Below are 20,654 nucleotides of genomic sequence, written 5' to 3' on the forward strand. Positions count from 1 at the left end.
GTTCTATATGGCCAAAGACATTTTTGCATGTTTCTAGAACCAGCCGTTTGTCTCAAGAAATCAAATAAATCCATTGATCTCCTCAAGCATGTTACCGGGTGTCAAACCAGCTGTAGGAGATCCATCATATTCATATCCATCAACCTGGAAACCCTGGAGTCTGGCCTGGTTTTGGTCGATGTTGGATCCCCCCCTGGGCCCCCAAGCAGCCCCTGGGTGGAGGGTCTCTAAAACGGTCATCGATTGCAACGGACGAGTGTATGGAAGACATGTTGGAATGTCCGATGCGGCTTTTCTCAACGATCTCATTTCAGACATGTATCATGCAGTCGTCTCCATCATCGCATCATATTTTCTAATTCCGAATCAGGGCGCGGCCTTTCTGTCGGTCACCTCGATCGGATTGTTTCTTATTTGCAGGCAACCCAGGTCGTAAAAAAAACTTAAGGATGCAAATAGTTTTAAATGTGAAGGACATCGTCAGAAGGGATCATACAGAACATTTACACAGAGAGAGACGATATCAGGTATCTGCACCATTGGAATCGATATGATTTATGGGATTTGGCCTGTGTGACCAGCCTTCCTTAAAAGTTTGAAGAATTTTTTCGGCCAGCCTTGGTCAAAGCATCACAACGCAGACAACATGTCATCCCTTTAAATGTCCAGACGAGAGGGTCTAGGTGGGTTGAGCCTATTCGCTGTCTCCGCTCCTATGGCAACCTGATAGATCAGCTCCAGGAAAGCTGGAGAGCTTCGTGGGGGTCAGTGGCATCAGTTTCCCGGGGATACCGGTGGCGATACCATTGTTCAGCGACGGAGCCCTAACACTGTGCACAAAGAAGAGAGAGAGGGAGAGAGAGAGAGAGTGAGAGAGACAGAGAGAGAGGGTGAGAGACAGGGAGAGACAGACAGAGAGACAGAAAGAGAGTGAGAGAGAGAGAGTGAGAGAGTGAGAGAGACAGAGAGAGAGAGGGAGAGAGACAGAGAGAGAGGGAGAGAGAGACAGAGAGAGAGAGAGGGAGAGAGAGTGAGAGAGAGACAGAGAGAGAGGGTGAGAGTGAGGGAGAGAGACAGAGAGAAAGAGTGAGAGAGACAGAGAGAGGGAGAGAGAGAGGGTGAGAGAGAGACAGAGAGAGAGGGCGAGAGAGAAACAGAGAGAGAGAGAGGGTGAGAGAGTGCGAGAGAGAGACAGAGGGAAAGAGTGAGAGACAGAGAGAGGGAGAGGGCGAGATGGGCATGTCATTGAGCCGCGCGTCCTCGCCGTGACACGTCCGTCTCCCAGCACCGTGGGTCGTCGGTGTTCCGGACGGGATGGACCGGAGCCGGACGGCCGGCCACGTTTTCAGTGTCTGCTGCCTGGTTTTGGAGACGTGATTGGTGCGCCCGACGCGGAGCGTTTTTGGGGTGTCTCTCTCAGGAGACAGATGATTTGCGTACGTCGGATGTAGCCTGAAGCGTTTTCATTCACGGCGTGTTCGGAAATCGTGATGGAGAGGCTGCATTCTTCCGTGCGCGATCGGCTCTACAGCCTGCCACAGCACGGACACAAAGCCGCGGTGACCGGAGAGGGAGAAGACGGCGACAAGGACACTCGGAGGAAAAGTGTCAGGATGAAACATCTGCCCTCGCCCTCCTCCTCCTCCTCCTCCTCCGCGGGCAGCCGGACGGGGACAGGAGACGCCCGGAGCGGGGACGCGGAGACCGACGCGGGGACACTTTCCAGGACCAACGTGAACGGGGACTGCCGGAGGCTCCGGGGCAGCCTGTCCTCCCTCTCCAGCCGACGATCGGCGGAGCAGAGGCGCCTCGTCGCCGACAGCGACGCCGGGGACCCGGCCGGGGACCCCGCCGGGGACGCGTCGCCCGACCTCAAGTCGGAGGGGATCGAACAGCTCGATCCGGGCGACGGGGGGGCGACCCAGTCCGGCTTCGTGCACCGGCAGCTGGGGGCGATGCTGCGGCCGGGGGTCAACAAGTTCTCCCTGAGAATGTTCGGGAGCGAGAAGGCGGTGGAGCGGGAACAGGAGAGGGTCAAGTCGGCCGGCTTTTGGATAATTCACCCTTATAGTGACTTCAGGTGATTTTTTTTTTTGTGTTGCTTTTTTTGGTAAAAAGTCGTGTTGCGTGTGAGCATCGGTCTCCCTGTGCCCTTGGGTTCGGGGAGACCACGGAAGCCATAACCTGTCTGTGGCCGATCACTGCTCCCTGCCCTACAGGCTGAAGTGGAATCCATACCTCTCAATTCCATTTTATTCCCCTGCCCTCCCCGCCTCTTTATCTTCTGTGTCTCGGTCTGCTGTCCTGTTATCGAGGTGCCATCAGTCACAAAAAAAGCAGCCACCGCGTGAACACACGAAGGTTACGGGGAGACTTGCACGGGGACACTTCTCTTCTTACGCCCAGACTAGGGTTTGGTTGAAGAACTGTGTTTCTTTATTGTCTTTATCCACGCTGCAGAAGACGCTTGATGATTTATGGGAGACGGCCCTGCCATCTGAACCGTCTAGTCAGTGGGGAGCGAGGCATGAAAACGGGGTAATCAGAAGAGCTTAACATGACCACGGGCATTTTAGGAGCAGAAACAGCAGAACGGGATTAGGACACAATTTGTTTAATGGAGCCCAGATGTGGGGAGAGAAGCGTGGCAGTGGGGGGTGGGGGGTGGTGGGCGAGGGCTCCGTTACGAAAGGCAGGCCGGTGGAAACGCGACCTCGAATTAGTCGTTTGCTCAGTAACCTCAAATGGCTCGACCTGAAACCGGGTTCAGGTGGAGGTGAGGATGGGAACGGTGACGCCACATGTAACCCTGAGAATGTGCATTCGAACTGGGATCCTTCGTTTTAATATTTTCTTCCAGCAGAAAAGTGGTATCTGACTGATAACAGACAACCGTAATGCGGCATAACGTTCCAAAATCCTGAAATGTTTAAATGAGCCTCTGAATGCGCGGCGCAGAGTCGCCAGGCGCCGTCCAGGAGGTCTCCCCTCCCGCAGCGGCTCGTTTGCATGGTAATCGAACATGACTGATTAAAGCTCGCTGACGGCATCAAAGCAGCGTGATTACGGTCAGACCTGTCCCCCCGCGGGAAGATCTGGGTGCCGGGATTTCCACCAGGAGCTTCTGACGGCCCAGGTCTGCTCTGGTCTCCATGAGGCGTTCACACGTCCACCGCGTGCTGCCAGGGCGAATGCAGGTTTGCAATAGCTAAATTTGCATTTGATTTGGACAAAGACTCCAATTTCATGCAGCTATGGACAGTGGTGGCCTAGCGGTTAATAGACCCGTAATCAGAAGGTTGGCGGTTCGAGTCCCGATCCGCCAAGGTGCCACTGAGCAAAGCACCGTCCCCACACACTGCTCCCCGGGCGCCTGACATGGCTGCCCACTGCTCACCAAGGGTGACGGTTAAAACCAGAGGACGCATTTCGTTGTGTCACCGTGTGCTGTGCTGCAGTGTTTCACGATGACAATCGTGAAATTGCTCAGCTTGGTTGCTTGTGTTCTGGTAAAATAATCCTAAAAGGTGCATGAATTTCCCCGTTTCCCATGAAACAACTGGAAATGTGGATCAGCACCTCGGACAGCTCCTCCTCAGCGGTTCCACGGATGGGTACTTGAAGTGAAGTGATTGTCACATGTGATACAAAGCAGCTCAGCACACGGTGCACACAGTGAAATTTGTCCTCTGCATTTAACCCATCACCCTGAGTGAGCAGTGGGCAGCCATGACAGGCGCCCGGGGAGCAGTGTGTGGGGACGGTGCTTTGCTCAGTGGCACCTTGGTAGATCGGGATTCGAACCGGCAACCTTCTGATTAAGGGGGCCGCTTTCTTAACTGCTCGGCCACCACTTGGCCTAGCAGTTAAGAATTACACTTGTGTAATTGCTGTGATGGATTTGCTTAGACGACGATCTTACAGCAGTCCTTTCATTGAATATTCATAAACGACGACTGAGCTGGCTGCGAAACAATCGAACCCCCTTCAGTTTCCAGCCGCACGTCAGCAGCACCCATTTTAATGCATTTATTCCCCACCGCGGCTGTATTAGCAGGCAGCTGTGAAAGGTTGGTGATCTCTTGCCAGATCCATTCTAGGCCTTCCTGGCCGACCCACTGGCGGAGAAGTAGACGGTCATTGTCCTCTTACCCGTTCCGGGTGGCATCACTCGGTTAGTGGAGACGATGACGGGGGGCAGCGAGTACACACGGAAAGGCCGGGCTGGGCGGCGCCGCTGCTCTTGGGGGTTTTAGGTGGATCCCTGTGGCCATCGGGGGGTCGTGAGCAGAAAGTGTCGCCTTCGTGCGTGGGACGGTGGTGACGCAACATGTTTCGTGCCCGCAGGGCGGGCCTGACCTCTGCCACCCAGAAGACGCACAGCGGCAGATGTCCACTCCTTTCATGCACTGCGGTTAAGCGGTAAAAACCCAAAGCTGTCAGCGAATCGCACTCTCTAACAAAAACCCATGATTCCTTTTCCCAAGGACGGCCGTCGCCTGTGTGAACACACGATGTCTTTATTAGTGACATTTTCCTTTTCTTTGTTTAGGACGTTTCTCATCCGAAGATAATGAATTTATTGGCTAGAGAGTAATCCTCTTGTGGTTTGATGCACCGTCCCCAATACAATATATTCTTCAGTTTCTTCTGCAGTTTAAGCAAAAGAAGAAGAAAAAAAAAACAGTTTGGCATAGAAATTCTCACACTGTGGAAGAAAATCTGCTCTTTATGAGTCATGCTATGAATAACGCTCCACTTTGGAATCCCGGCGCCTATTTCATAAATCATGCAGCGGTCTGGCCTCTTATCATCTTCTGCATCTTCTAGTCGAAACATGAACATGAACATAAATAAACAAAATAATGACATGAACCATAAACAATCACATGAGCCACGCGGTTGGCGATAAGCCCGACACGAGCATCGTATTACGGCTTCAGACCTGGTCGGGAGTGTCCAGTTGGACAGGTTCACTGGCTGTAAACTCGCATTCATCCACATCTCCTGGTTCTACAACACGATCTGCATAAGATAATGAGGAACTGGGGCAGGTTGAATGGAACGGACACACAACCTGTGACAACAGGAAGTTGACTAAAGTATAACTACAGGTTGAAAAAAGTCAACTATGAAGATGGGATATTCCCCTTTTTCAACATTTTTTGCACAAAGAGAGTAAAAAAGTCCTGCTTTTCCTGAACAGTACTAGATGAAAAATCCTTTTTGGATCATTTTTAACAACAAGCACAATCATTTTACAATTTAAACCGATTAGAAATGTGTTCAGGGGTTTTATTAACCTAATATTTATTTAATGGACTCTTTTAAACACAAGTACAAGCATTTTAGTTGAATGGTCTCATTATTTTGTGACCAATCCTCTCACGCTGTCAGGTGCTGCTGCCTTAATTACTGGTAAATTGCTAATATTCTGGTAACTACATTTTAATTGGTGATTTAATCGAGGGGTTTGGAACTAAACGCAGTTTTACATGGGATTCTGGTAATTCAATTGTCCAAGGTGACAAAGAGGAATTTAATCCAGCAAAGAGGGCCTTTGGCCTAGAATGACAATGGTCAGTTGAATTGTGGCAACTGTGTTGGTCTCTATAGACCAAGCCCACCTTTGTTCAAAAAGCCATGGACTGCATTAAAATGGTTTCATCCAGCAACTAAATCTGTTCACAGAGACACCCCAGCTGGAACATCTGTCAGAAGGCAAAGGTCAATGGAAAATCTCCCATCATTAGAAAACCGACGTAATCTCTGGACATAATCTCACGCAACCAACAAACGGCAAAAGTGAAGCTTTTCTGTCTTGTTTAATCTGTTAAACAATTTGGTTCAGGATGCCGACATTTCAGGAAATGCGAGTTAAGATCCCTTTGTAATTCAGTTCTCTTACTTCAGTCAGAAGGTAGCATGTGTCGTCTGGAGGTTCTCCTTCAGTCTTACCTACTTGAAGTGCTGGTTTTCTTCTTTAAACATGCACTCCACTGTCATAAAGTCATTCCCACAGGCTGCCTGAAAATGAATGTGGGACCTACTTTCTCTGCCGGCCTACAGGGTTTCAGTCTTGTGTATAGCTGATGTCTGACCAGACAGAACAGGCTGACCAACAGAACAGGCTGTTTCTAAAACATGTTTCCAAAAGTCATCTTAATCTCAATCTGAATTAAGCAGAAATGGAACTTGGAAATTATTTGATAGCTGTGTTTCTAGGTCATAATCAATATTATTTTTCACAAATGGGGTGTTTGATTTTAATACTATATCACTTCATATTGTGGAATGAGTCTAGTCTATGTTTGTCTGTTTTAGCCTATTTATGCATATAGTTCCTGTGAATATTTACTTTATTGGAAATAAAGCATTACAATACGTAATGCCCTTCTAGCCTCTGAGTTATTTCCATCCCGTGTGTTATGGGATAATGTGGGTGTGTCACTGTGTTCTATGGGCTGGACTCATTCCTTTTCCATTAATTCTTATTTGTTGACCTTTTCAACGTATGGTAAAAAATTTTCTTGCCTAAATATTCTGATGTAGTGAGCTTCCAATTTTTTGGGGGGGATATTCTGAACATTGAGGGGTAAGATTTCAGATATCCCAAAGTTGTCTGAAATCTGTGGTAATTTGTCAGTGTTTTATTTTGTTTGAATGACTTTGTTAATTATTCATTTTGGTCCATTGTTTGTGATGTAAATGCTTTAATTAATCTGAAATGTCTTCTCGTCTTCTGCATGTATACTTTTCTTAGGTTCTACTGGGATCTGATAATGCTCCTCTTGATGGTGGGAAACCTGATCATCATACCTGTAGGCATTACCTTCTTCAAGGACGAACATACTCCAGCCTGGATAGTCTTCAATGTGGTCTCAGACACCTTTTTTCTCGTTGACCTGGTACTGAACTTCCGTACGGGGATTGTGAAGGAGGACAGTACAGAGATCATCCTGGACCCACAGCACATCAAAAAGCGCTACCTGCGGAGCTGGTTCGCCGTGGACTTTATCTCCTCTATCCCTGTGGATTACATATTCCTGATAGTTGAAACACGGATTGACACGGACTTTTACAAGACGGCTCGTGCTCTGAGGATCGTGCGCTTCATGAAGATCCTCAGTCTGCTGAGATTGCTGAGACTCTCCAGGTTAATACGTTATATCCACCAGTGGGAAGAGGTACGGGTTTTCTTTTATTGTTTTAGTAGAACGGTGTTTTTGAAGAACATTTTTAAACATGATGCCACCATTATATATATTTGATATTAAATATTCCCACAGAAAAAAACTAAATTCTTAACTAAATTGTTTGGATTAAAGTAAATATTTGAGCCTTTGCGTTTGATGTTGCAGTGTTTTGCAACATCTCATCTTTGTCATACGTTTTCATACTTGATTTCAATCTGGATTTACCTGATTTCCCCCAGATCTTCCATATGACCTATGACCTTGCCAGTGCCATGGTGCGCATAGTGAACCTGATTGGCATGATGCTGCTTCTCTGCCACTGGGATGGCTGCCTGCAGTTCTTGGTGCCCATGCTGCAGGATTTCCCAGCGGACTGCTGGGTGTCCAAAAACAAAATGGTGGTAAGTACGAACTCCTGATCATCCGGCTCAATTTCTTTAAAACAAAAAAAGCTTCATTTTTTTGTGCAGGGTTGGAATCATGTTTTTGGCCGGGGGTATTTTATGAATGGAGAAGCTGAATTAATGAGCAGAGGGAACACATTTGTTTGGGGTCACATTTGGGGTAATTCTGCTGACATTTAATTAGAATAAAGGATAACTGTATGAATATGAAGACAGTGATCACTTTCTCTCCAGTCTGGTTGATGAGTATGGTGCCAATAGTATGATACATTTTACATTTTACGGCATTTATCAGACACCCTTATCCAAAGCGACTTACATTATTTACAGTACAGCCCCCCTGAAGCAACTTACTGTTAAATGGTAGTAAGTGGGATTTAAACCTGGGTCTTCTGGTTCATAGGCGAGTGTGTTACCCACTAGGCTACTAACATCCTAAATACCTGACATGGTGGGAGGTTTTGGATGGACATCATCTTCAGACTGGAGGATTTGACAGTTTCATTGTGGTTTTTGGCAAAGTTTGTGACTATACGATTCACAAATTTACCAATTGGAATCACACAAAGGCTTGTGCCATGTCTTAGTAGATTGGACAGATTTGATTTATATATGTTACGTAGTCATGTCAGTTCAATTTTGATTAGTTTATTTAGCCATTCTTATGCTTTTTTGTAGAATGTTGTTTAGCCCAACAGTGCACAAGTGCCTAGGAGCACTAGTGAAGTTTTGGGGCCATAATAACACTCCTTCTGCTGGCTTTTCCTCTCGTTCCTGTCTGCTTAAAACATATTTCTTCCAAAATCAAATATTGCTACTGCAGCTCATAATACTGTAAACATGCAGATGATCAAATTAGATATGTTATGGCATGGACTTTTAATTAAAAAAGGTGGGAAAACCTCCTTGCTCCTGTATCTGTATTCCTATGGAGCAGATATGTGCAACAAATGCCATACGTTCCGTGTCGCTGACAGCTGAAGACCGTTTTCCTCTGCACAAATCTGACCTTTCCTGTACCTTCGCCAGAGCGCTGTCACATGTGGAGGAAAAGGACTGTCACTTTCTCAGCCACGCTCTCCTCCCCTCTCCCTCTCTGCATCCTTTTACCGTAAAAAATAAACACATCTTGCCATCTTGCGTCTCTACCCACGCTATCACACCCTGACCCATAATGTTATTTTAGTCTCAGTATCTTCAAATATTTCTCGTTTGCTCTCTCGCCGTTTCCCCTCTTCATCGTTGTCCTTTTGTTTGCTTGGTGTTTATTGGCCCTCTGTTCCCCCCTCTGCAGAACGACACCTGGGGACAGCAGTACTCTTATGCTCTGTTTAAGGCAATGAGTCACATGCTCTGTATTGGCTATGGCATGTACCCGCCGGTGGGCATGACGGATGTGTGGCTGACCATCCTCAGCATGATTGTTGGTGCCACCTGCTATGCCATGTTTGTGGGCCACGCCACCGCCCTCATTCAGTCACTGGACTCGTCACGCCGGCAGTACCAGGAGAAGGTGAGAGGCTGTTGTGCGAATCTGTGTGGAAAAAAATGGAGCGAAAGGCAAAATGCATATATGTGAGAAATAATTTCTCACCGTTAATAACCCTACGTCAAGGTAAAAACCTAAATACCGTAGGTCAAGGTCATCTACCACTGATAATAAGGACAGGTCATCACAGGTAACAAATAAATGAGAAATTAACATGAAAAACATATATTTTTTAAAATGAACATAGAATGAGCACATTATGACAATATATTGGTGTTTTTTTATTTAACATTTAATTAATTAATGTTTAATTGATTTTAGTTTTTTTTCTCTTGTCATATAAAAACAGGTCATAGTGGTGACTTTCAGTATCCCTCACCTCACAAGCAAGGAAAACTTATGACAACATATATCGGAACATTATTTATAATATTTCCATCCACATGTGTGAAGAACAGCTCTAATGTTAACCTGAGATCCATGCATTTTACTGTTCTTTTGAAGACTTTGCTGACCTGTGAAATATGAGCCATTTACTCAAACCTGAAATATGCAGAGACTGTCTCTGTAGCCGAAAAAAGTAAATGTAGTGGCATGTTGTGACCACACAGAGCTACAGTGAAGCAGGAGTTGTCATCGCGGTGGGAAGTGAGTGTTGTTGTGTCTTTGATGTGAGCAGTGTGCTGTGATGAGATGTGGAATGTGACGAGCAGAAGGCCGCTGCTCCAGTGGGAATGATGCTGTTTCATAGCAGTTTTTGAGTCATTTAAAATGACGTCATCTGGTTTTGTCTCGTCCTCCTCCTTGCCTCTTTTTGTCCTTGAATATGATAATAAAGAGGAGCAGCGTGAGGACGGCCTGCCTCAGTCCGAACGCGGGGGGCTGCGTGGCCTCCGTGGCCGTGGTTGACACGGCAGCAGCATTAACATGTGGTGAAGGGCAAAGTGGGACTGGCCTGTGGTAGACAGACAGTGTGAGAGCCTGCACCCTGGGGAGGGGGAACGGGTGGGGGAGGATTCGGCGAGGACGAAGAGGAGGAGGACTGCATGGATGTGTCAGAGATTCAGCACCATCTCGCTCCAGTACCTGAATGAAATAACAAAGGCGAGGGGGTGGAGGGAGGGTGGGGGTAAGAAACTCTCCCTCAGATCTTCTGTTAAACAGGAACGGAATGAGAACAGGACAACATGTTCACTGATGCTGTTGATTGATAACAGTGTTGCATTCTTTTAGTTCCTGCAGAACGGCATGAATTTTAATATAGAAAAAAACGAAAAAATCAAGATAAAGGTCATTTGTACACTAACCAAATAATGACAGTTTAGATAAAGAATATACCCAGGATTTGGACATTTCTGTATTGTGTAATTTCCAATAAAATTTTAATAATTTCACATTTGAGCTATAACCATCAGCATAAAGCAAAAATATATTTTATGTTATAAAATATTGAATTAAATGAAAAATTCAATATAAATGAAATTACACAATCTTCTTTATTTTCATGTCTAACTACCATGACATTTTAATTTATGAATTGGATATTGTAATTAGATATTGCTTCATGGTCATCTGTGACTAAAGTCCTTCTTCTCATCTCTTGTGTTGCAGTACAAGCAGGTGGAGCAGTACATGTCTTTCCACAAGCTTCCTGCAGACATGCGCCAGAGGATCCATGACTACTACGAGCATCGATACCAGGGGAAGATGTTTGATGAGGAGAGCATTCTGGGCGAGCTGAACGAGCCGCTGAGAGAGGTGCGTTATGTACTTCAGACCATTGTACCAGACTGCTGCCGACATCTTCTGGCTGTAAATCACTGTGTTTACATCGGAAAGCCTGACCGCTCCGTTCTGCTGCAATTTTGGTTCTAGCTATCTGACTTTTATTAAAAAGAACTCTGGATCCTTGGAATTTTTATTTATCTGTGGGAAAGTTTTATATTGGTGGTTGTGTGCTTCAAAATGTCATCATCAAATACACATGAGTAAAGCTTGTTTATTTGTTTATTAATTTAAAATTTCATTCATATTTTATTTTATTTTACAACCTAACTGGCTCTCTATGGTACAGAGTGCGCTGTGTCTCATCCCAAATTGTACACAAATTCAGCAAAATGCTCAATAGCCTGGGTACATATTTGTATTAATGAGGTTTTGAAGATATACAGCCTGTAAATGTAATAGACATGAATGCTGTAGACTGAATTCTGAATAGACAGTCTGTCCATTCTGTCCTCCAACAGGAGATCATAAGCTTCAACTGTCGCAAGCTGGTGGCCACCATGCCGCTTTTCGCCAATGCTGATCCAAACTTTGTGACCTCCATGCTGACCAAGCTGCGCTTTGAGGTCTTCCAACCGGGAGACTACATCATCAGGGAAGGCACCATCGGCAAGAAGATGTACTTCATCCAGCATGGGGTGCTCAGTGTGATCACCAAGGGCAGCAAGGAAACAAAGCTCTCTGATGGATCATACTTTGGAGGTAAGAAGCTGGGAGAGTGGCAATTTGCTGTGATGTTCTACTGTCACACCGCCATTCATGGTGCAGTTTGTAGTGAAGCGGCGCACAGCAACAGAAGATGCTGATCGATTCATCTCCACAGCGGCTTAGCAGGGAAATCACAGCGTAGGAGCGGGGAAAAGCACCATTAAGAGAACAATGTGCGATCGGATAATGTTCTCATCAGGGGGTCTCCATGACACTCTGCAGCCTAGACTTGAGTAGAAGACTGATCAGCCAACTATGGATTATTTGGAGAGGCTCTTCAAATTCAGATGAAGACTCTTTCATTCTTTTTATGATTCTTTGGGATCATAGCTGAACTTCTAAAAGAGCGAGTGGTGCTCCAGGGTCTGTCATTTTAGCTCTGTAAAAACACCGTAACTGGCCTCATGCTGTCATTTTGGGGTCATTACATGTTCAGCAATCTGCTCATAATCTCTGTCCCCATAAACCCTCTTCTGCAGGGCAGGAGCCGGCCACTGGCATATGTCAGTCACCCCGCCCTCACTATTTCAGCCCTCTGGTCCTATTGCTTTCTTTTTGCCTGTTTCTTTGAAAAAGCCCTTCCTCTGTTCAAATGGGGCATTATTCCGTCATCTGACCAGACAGATTAGGTTGTGTAAAACACTAAGCTGTGAAAATGGCATCCTTGGGGATTATAGAGATCCTGCAAAGTTATTATGTGAGCCGCAACTCTCTCCTGTTGGCGTTGTACATTTAGTTCTCATGTGCTTTGTCTGCATGGTCCTGAATGTCTGCTTCCATTTTAAAACAGTTACAGACTGCTGACTAAACATCCTGAAATGTTAATGAGCCAGCGTGCGCATAAATAGGTTCCTCCTCAAAGATCCTCCTTTAAGATTTGTTAATGCATTTTTGCCTTTGTCACTCAGAGATTTGTCTACTGACCCGGGGCCGGAGGACAGCCAGTGTCCGGGCAGAGACGTACTGTCGTCTGTACTCTCTGTCCGTGGACCACTTCAATGAGGTCCTGGAGGAGTATCCCATGATGCGCCGTGCCTTTGAAACTGTAGCCCTTGACCGTCTGGACCGGATAGGTAAGAAAGGAAATCTGAATGGTGCGGTTTTTGGCCTTGAATAAGAACTTGGTTCTCAAAATGTAGTACACATTCCACTAGCTGTACTCAGGGTCCTTCTATGCGGGGGAAACTCTGAGACTATTGTTAATATTCACAGCTACTGTGTGTTCAAATGCAGTGTATTTATTATTCTTTATGCTTTACAGTTTATATCTTGTATCAGACGCCCTTATCCAGAGCGACTTACAATCAGTCATTACAGGGACAGTCCCCCTGGAGACACTCAGCGTTAAGAGACTTAACACTGTGTGTCAGGGACACAAATGTACTTATTGTATAGCAAAACGGTTTACATTTCCATCTTCTTGTATTTATGAATTTATGAATTTAAGGGCTTGTGCTTCTTAGATGCAGCCGTGAAAACAGATGTTGTGGGTCAGAGGAAAACAAAGTCAAAGAGTAAACTACAGTTTTTTTTACATCTTTATTCATGAAGCGAAGGATTTGCAATGTTGCTGCCTGCCAAGCCATTCTTCCAAAAATTAGGCCGCCCCCACAGGTGCTCATATTTGCTCATTAGCAGAGATCTTGCTAAATCCCCCTCAAGTGTCCAACTGACGACGGCGAACACAGAGGGAAGGAATGTACTAAACCAGGGTGGCACTTTTACTTGTCCGTGCCCCATTAAAGAACGCAGCTGCCACATTTTTCACCAAATTTTTCCTTTTTTGCTTGCCTTTTCTTCCCATGTGGCTCCGTTTCAGCTGTGAAGTCGTAACACACATGTCCTCTGAAGTCAGCCTTTGCTTTTCACTTATTAGTCACAAGCACAGTGCAGGGGGATATTTCATGTCAGACAAATTTAAGTTCATATTTTTCATGAACATGTTTCTTGAGGGGCAGCTGGGACTCATTTACATTTACATTTACGGCATTTGGCAGACGCCCTTATCCAGAGCGACTTACAACGTGCTTTCAAGTTACCATTGATGAAGGGATCAATTCCGGTTCACTAGGACCCCAACTATGAATACATCTATTTTATTCACTCTGTTGTAGATTCTGTACACAAAGTTCGACAACAAGAAAATTACAATTTAATCTAAATATTCTCTAAAGAGGAAGGTCTTGAGCTGCCGTTTGAAAGTGGTCAGTGACTGAGCTGTTCTGACCTCGAGGGGAAGTTCATTCCACCACCGAGGGGCCAAGACGGAGAAGAGTCTAGATGAATGTTTTCCTTTTACCTTCAGAGATGGAGGGACCAGGCGAGCAGTACTGGAGGCTCGGAGTAAACAAGGTGCAGTGCGAGGTGTAATAAGGGCTGTGAGGTAGGATGGTGCTGCTCCATGTTTGGCTTTGTAGGCCAGCATCAGTATATTGAACCTGATGCGTGCAGCTACTGGGAGCCAGTGGAGGGAACGTAGCAGAGGGGTGGTATGGGAGAATTTGGGAAGGTTGAAGATTAGTTGTGCTGCTGCATTTTGTAGTAGTTGTAGAGGTCGGATGGTACATAGTGGTAGACCAGCTGGAAGGGAGTTGCAGTAATCCAGTCGTGAGATTACTAAGGACTGAACCAGTATCTGGGTGGCCTGTGTTGACAGATAAGGGCGGATTCGTCTGATATTGTAGAGAAGGAATCTACATGAGCGGGAAAGATTGCTGATGTGAGTTGAGAAGGAGAGTTGGTTGTCTATTGTTACGCCAAGGTTGCGGGCTGTTGCAGAAGGAGAGAGCTGTGAGTTGTCCAGGTAAATAGCAAGATCCTGATGTGGTGAAGAATCTGCTGGAATGAATATTAGTTCAGTTTTGGTGGGATTGAGTTGGAGGTGATGGGCAGCCATCCAAGACGAGATGTCGGTTAGACATGCAGAGATTTTGGAAGCAGCATGTAGATCAGATGGAGGAAAGGAGAAGAGGAGTTGTGTGTCGTCAGCATAGCAGTGGTAGGATAACCCATGTGAGGAAATGACCTCACCAAGTGATCTCGTATAGAGGGAGAAAAGGAGAGGACCTAGCATCGAGCCTTGAGGGACACCAGTGGAGAGTCTACGTGAGGTAGAGGTGGATCCTTTCCAAGTCACTTGGTAAGATCGCTCATCAAGGTAGGAAGCAAACCACTGCCATGCTGAGCCCCGAATTCAAGGATTTTGGATAGAAATGAGAGGAGGGAAACTGGTCTGTAATTGTTAATGTCTGTAGGATCAGCAGTGGGTTTCTTTAGGATTGGAAGAACCCTGGCTGTTTTAAAGGCGGATGGTACGTGGCCAGATGAGATTGAGCTGTTTATGATATAAGAAATGAAAGGGATGAGGTCAGGGGAGATTGCAGAAGGTATTGGATCTAGTGGACAGGTGGTTGGGTTGCCTGTGGATATAATCTGAATGATTTCATCAGATGCGATCTTAGAAAATTGATTTAGAGTAGTTGTCGAATTTTCAGAAGGAAGAGTAGGATTAGTGGTGGAGAATGTCTCACAGATTTTTTCAATCTTCCCTGTGAAGAAGTCGGCAAAATCATCAGCTGTTAAGGAAGTTGGGGCAGGGGGAGTCGGAGGGTTGAGTAGGGATAAGAAGATGTTGTGGACAGTGATCAAGAATGATCACTGAAAGAATCTCTAGAATTTAGTTGTCTACATGGGGTATATATATTAATAACTAAAACAGCTGGTTACTGACCAAAAAAAAAAGAATTTATATTGATTAATGTGACATTATGTTTTAATTTAAAGCTAAAATATGCAATCTGTAAATGTATTAATTGTGGATAAAGAATACAAAATAGAGGGGAATATTTATCAGTATTTGTAAAGTTGGGCCTGTGAATATTTCATATCCAAAGATTTTACAGATACTTGACCAAAACTGTTCATTTTGATTAAATGAAAATGGGAAAATGGAAAAATGCAGGATAGTCACATTTGACTTGGTTGTTTCAACCAAGCATTTGATTTTGGATGGCTGACATAAATTCCTGTTCTGATTTTGTCCCTATTTGAAAAGCTAAATTCTGTTTAACCAAAAGGAAGTGTGGAAACGGTACCATAAAACAGAATCGTAATTTTGAATAATGTAACAAACTAAACAAAAACACTGGGGCACATGTTGTAAATAGCCAAACTGTTCCTTAAAATAGATTTTTTCTTAAATAACTGCATCAGGTTATAGACGAAAGGAGATCATCTGTTGCCAGATTTTGCAGAATTGAATATGATATCTGATGACATGATATCTGTGAAATTGGCTGTGTACATCTCCATATAACCAGATGTGTAACTTATGCCCATCTGGTTAAAGGCACAATGTGTACGAATAAATATGGACAGTTTTAACACCAGCCACCTCCACCTCACTCTTAAGAAACAACTCACAGATCCACCACCATCAGTGGGAGACCAAATTTAACAAACCAACCCTAACTCTAACTCGCCATTTTATTTTGGTTTTCTTCCTAGGAAAGAGAAACTCCATCCTACAGCACAAGGTTCAGCATGACCTCAGCTCAGGAGTGCTCAACTACCAGGAAAACGAGATCATCCAGCAGATAGTGCAGCATGACCGGGACATGGCCCACTGCGCCCACCTAATCCCTACCAGCCCATCTTCAGCAGCCGCTCCATCATCTGGCCCCTCCTCCCACACACCGGTCATCTGGGCCCCCCTCATCCAGGCGCCACTCCAGGCCGCTGCAGCCACCACCTCAGTGGCCATCGCCCTCACGCACCACACACACCTGCCTCATGGGATTTTCCGGCCCCCGGTCTCCACGCTGGGTTCTTTGAAGGAGCGCTCTGCCAATCTGAGGAGGTTCCCGTTGGGGGCGTCCTCCTTGACAGGAGTGTCTCCATTTTCCACTGGCGTGGAGACACCAATACTGGAGTCACTCAGGGCCAAGCTTTCTTCTCCGGGTTCTGTTGCCCCTTCTCGGCCATCCACCTCCAGCTTCCTGCCGTCACTGACCCCCATCACGACCACTGTTACCACCACCACAGCTACGTTCCCATCAGGTTCCAGAGGTGTTCCAGCGTTTTCCCACAGACAGACCTCTTCCAGCTCCAGTACTGCTCAGCTCCATCCGCCTCCCCAGGTTCTACTGCAGGAACCGTTCTCGGTCACGCCCCTGCCAGGGTTTTTCCAGCAAGGTGCACCAGGACCCCTGGGAGGCCATCTTGCTGTTGCTCCTGGATCCACCCTGACCCCCTTAATAGCGAGTTCAATCAGCCCCATACTGAGCCAGCTGCAGTCCACACAGCCCAAGCTTCCTCAAGTCAAACCGGAGGAGATCAGCAGACTAGACAGGACCTCAAGCAATCAGTCCTCTGGGCAGGTATCTTCCACTGGTTCCCCTGTCTGCACCAGAAACCTTGCAGACCAACCAGTTTCCCCTCCTAAACAGCACAGCAACCATGCGGTTGTTCTGCCCCTGCTGACACCAGGGTCCTCCGCTCTCGCTTCTCTTGCTCAATACGGATCAAGAAATGTCTCGCCGTGCGATACCCCACCGGCTCCAAGCCCACTAATTCAGAGTCCGGTCCTGGAGAAGAGAAGGACGTCCCATCAAAGCCAAGCCACAAGTACCTCGGGATCCCAAACCTCTCTGCTCACTGCACACACGACGTACCCACCGCTGTCCCAGAGTCCCCAGAGAAAGACTACAGAGTGTGTGGTTGATATTTTCACCCAGGACGTGAGTACAATAAGCACGTCACACACCTCGCCACGGCTCAGGGACGGCTCACAGATGACAGGACGAGCTTCCCGGGAGAGCGGCCCGCATAGAGGGGAATTGGCGCCGTGTCTTCCTCCCCACACGGCCCCCGCTCTTGTTAATAAACCGTACAGCACCATACCGGGCCACGTAACGATGACTAGAAACCCGTCACTATCGTCGCTAACGCAGACTACTTCGCGGGGAGCCTCACCCACTCCCCCGGCACATGACAAATCGGTCCCTGAATCTCCCGAGCGCCCCCACCCAAAACTCCCCTCCAACTTGTGAGTGACGCTTACACTTTTTTTCACCAACACCAATAACATCAATATGACTTGAAGGAAAAAAATACTGTTTTGTCTGCACTGGATGTGACGAGTCGTCGCGGTGATATGTCATTTTTCTAAAACGTCATTTATTTATTCTGATTGTATTGTATGGCAGCATCCTGACCTTGAATTTGTCTTCCCAGTTCGTACAGCAATGTTTGGCAATGTTAGTGTCTGTGTATGAAGCGAGTGCATATGAAGGTGTACAACAGGTACTGTAGTAGTTTTCCCACAACTTTTTTTTTAACGGATGAAAGAATGAATTAATGAATGAATATTTTTGATGTGAGAATGTGGCGAGGGTGTGATTTGGGGAAGGTCGCAAAAACAAGCGCGACTGACAAAACTTTTTAAGCACATGATCGTGATGTCATGTAGTGCAAAACTCATCTGTCCAATTAGAATTCAGGCTTCCAATGTCCTCATGTCCCTCATTCTGTCTGTCGCGTAGGGTGGAAAGACAACATTCATTAAATTTACTGCCCCAGGTATCCAAAAAAAATACTGCACTGGCCTGAAAATACGTCTTACTGTTTTATGTTCACAGTCAAAAAAGGCATTTTTTTTTAAAGCAACAGCTTAATTATTTATTTTTAAAAACCCAGTATTTGAAAAATGAAACAGTCTAGGCTCTAGGCAAGATTGTTCAGCCTGCATTCGGGTCTTGTTTGACAGATGATTTCGACCTGCATCTTTAAAATACAGAATTTAGTTCAAATGTGCAGCTTTGAATGTTTCGATAATGCATTCGAGTAAAAGTCATTTTTTCAGTTGTATGAAGTAAAATATATATATGATACAAAATACCCCTGCTCATGCACTTTCCTCCATTTCCACCCTCACCCTCGCTGACACTAGACACAAAAATACATCGAACCATTGCCGACTCCTCCGGCAGACCTTGTCCCCGAATGTGGAAGTGTGCTTGTTGACAGAGGCGTAATGTTCGTTATCTATGGCCTTTCCTGTTTTATTTTTTTAACTATATTGCCTTAGAGCATGAAGACCATGGGAACATTTCTCCACTTCCACCACAAGGAGATAAGCTAAAGAATGTATTGCTATCATTTTGTATGAGCTCCATACACGTACTTGTGGGGTACTCAAGCAATAAACAGTGTGTTGTAACAGGTTTTATACACGGACAGAGGTTTTGTACTGTGAACCACAGCCTTCTTCCTGATAAACAAATGGTATAAGTTGATGCTACAATAACGCAAGATGCACTAACATGTCAATATTTATGGAAAAAAATCCAGATCTGAATGCCAAAGTTGTTTTCAATTCCATATATGTAAATGATGTTCAGAATAAGAATGGTGTTTAGATGGAGCTGCAATCCACAATGCAATGTGTTTTTTTCAGTGCATATATTGTAAAATATTGTAAAATGTGACATAGCAGAAAATAATTGTTGCAATTTTTTAAAAATTGCAATCCTTTATGTATAGTCATTGTTCATTTCTTATAAGCTTGCACATGGTATTATGTCTCATATTTGGAAGGTATTTAAAGACATTTTCCTTTACAGTCCTTGTCATTTATATAAAAAGCTATGGTTTGTTTATAGATAAGAAAAGGTCTTTAATTGTATATTTAACAGTGAATTAGATTCTGTGTTGTTTTATAACATCTGTTATACATTGAAAATCGTTCTTCTTTGACTAGAGATCATATAGTCTGTGTAGAGCGTTTCGTTTGGTAATGTCATTACTTGGCTATGCAATCGTTTTCTCTGAAGGAGATCTTTATTTTGCCTTTTTAAAAACCCATTTTCTTAAATACATGCTTAACAAAACCTTGGCTGCACGTTTGTAGTCAGGATGCTTTGGATTTAAGATGCTGCTCTATCTGTGTGTGTGTGTGTGTGTGTGTGTGTATGTGTGTGTGTCTGTGTGTTGAGGAATTGTGAATAATACAAGTTTCAGTTGCCAGAAATGACTGGTTGTATTTTTCCATTCATTATTTATTTGACTTTGTAGTCTCTTTTTATTTTCCCTGTAGATAATGAAATGGGAGAAGAAAAATAATCGCAGCTTCCAGAATCTGGCAACCACGTGGGGACTCCACAGTGATTTTCGAAAGTTACAGCTACATGGAGCTATATATTGAATTAACATGCAAAACGAGCAAATTAAAAATTCTGTACCCTCAGTTCTCAGAAAGAGTTTTCTCTTTTCTTCTTTTGCATTCGTAAAAAAAAAACAAGCTGTGGTTCACTACGTTTTTTTTTTTCCTTTTCAAGCTCTTGGTTTTGCTGTCAGATAAGGAGAGGCTATTTGAAAGGTCACGTCCTCCTGAATCCAATCCTGTGCTGCTGGCCTGTTATGGACCCACAGAGACTTATTCTGCGTTCGTGTTGTGTCTGTGTCTGTGTGTGTGTGGGTGTATGTGTGAGTGTTGGTATGTGTAAGCGAAAGAGAGAGAGAGAGAGAGAGAGATTGCATTGTGTACCTGTGGACCTGTGCTTCATCATCGTTTACCCTCTTCCTCCCTGTTTACCTATGCATTTGTAAGACATCTGGTTTCGTGCATGTGCTCAGAAATATTAACGCCATTCAAGCAAGAAATCAGATTAATCTGAACCTGGCGTTTTTATTACCGGGAGATTTAAACAGGGGCAAATCTGTTTAGGTGTCAGAACGGTGCAAAGTGACGTGAATATCAATGTGAAATTCAGCCTTGCTGACTCATGCTCCATTTGAACTGAGCTAAATGGCTTACAGCAAATCTACACGGCTTTCGGCAGATGGTGGCGTGGCTTGGTGGTGATATCCCAGCATTCATGCGAAAAGAGAAACAAACAAACCAATATTCAAAACCCAGTTGTTAATCAAAGTGTCTCAATTATTGTTGGCGCAGTGACATCTAGTGTCATGCACTGGAAGTGGAGTCTGAGAAACACAGAAGCTTCCCGCCACAATAAAAAAAAACCACACACACTGAAGCACCGCCGACAGGTTCCACTATTTCTGATGTTG

The 20,654-nt window shown here is 45.1% G+C and overlaps 1 protein-coding gene across 1 annotated transcript; it reads left to right on the plus strand.

Annotated features, from left to right (window-relative positions):
- Positions 1 to 1,228: 1,228 nt before the first annotated feature.
- Positions 1,229 to 19,146, plus strand: hcn4l (hyperpolarization activated cyclic nucleotide-gated potassium channel 4l). The gene is made up of 8 exons (XM_028959081.1): positions 1,229 to 2,080; positions 6,764 to 7,187; positions 7,436 to 7,597; positions 8,895 to 9,113; positions 10,701 to 10,847; positions 11,336 to 11,576; positions 12,491 to 12,655; positions 16,089 to 19,146. The coding sequence occupies exons 1-8, from the start codon at positions 1,491 to 1,493 to the stop codon at positions 17,630 to 17,632; spliced, it is 3,492 nt and encodes a 1,163-aa protein (XP_028814914.1). The 5' UTR covers positions 1,229 to 1,490; the 3' UTR covers positions 17,633 to 19,146.
- The last annotated feature ends 1,508 nt before the right edge of the window (positions 19,147 to 20,654 follow it).

Source organism: Denticeps clupeoides, chromosome 17 (assembly GCF_900700375.1).
Source record: "Denticeps clupeoides chromosome 17, fDenClu1.1, whole genome shotgun sequence".
Lineage (NCBI taxonomy): Eukaryota > Metazoa > Chordata > Actinopteri > Clupeiformes > Denticipitidae > Denticeps > Denticeps clupeoides.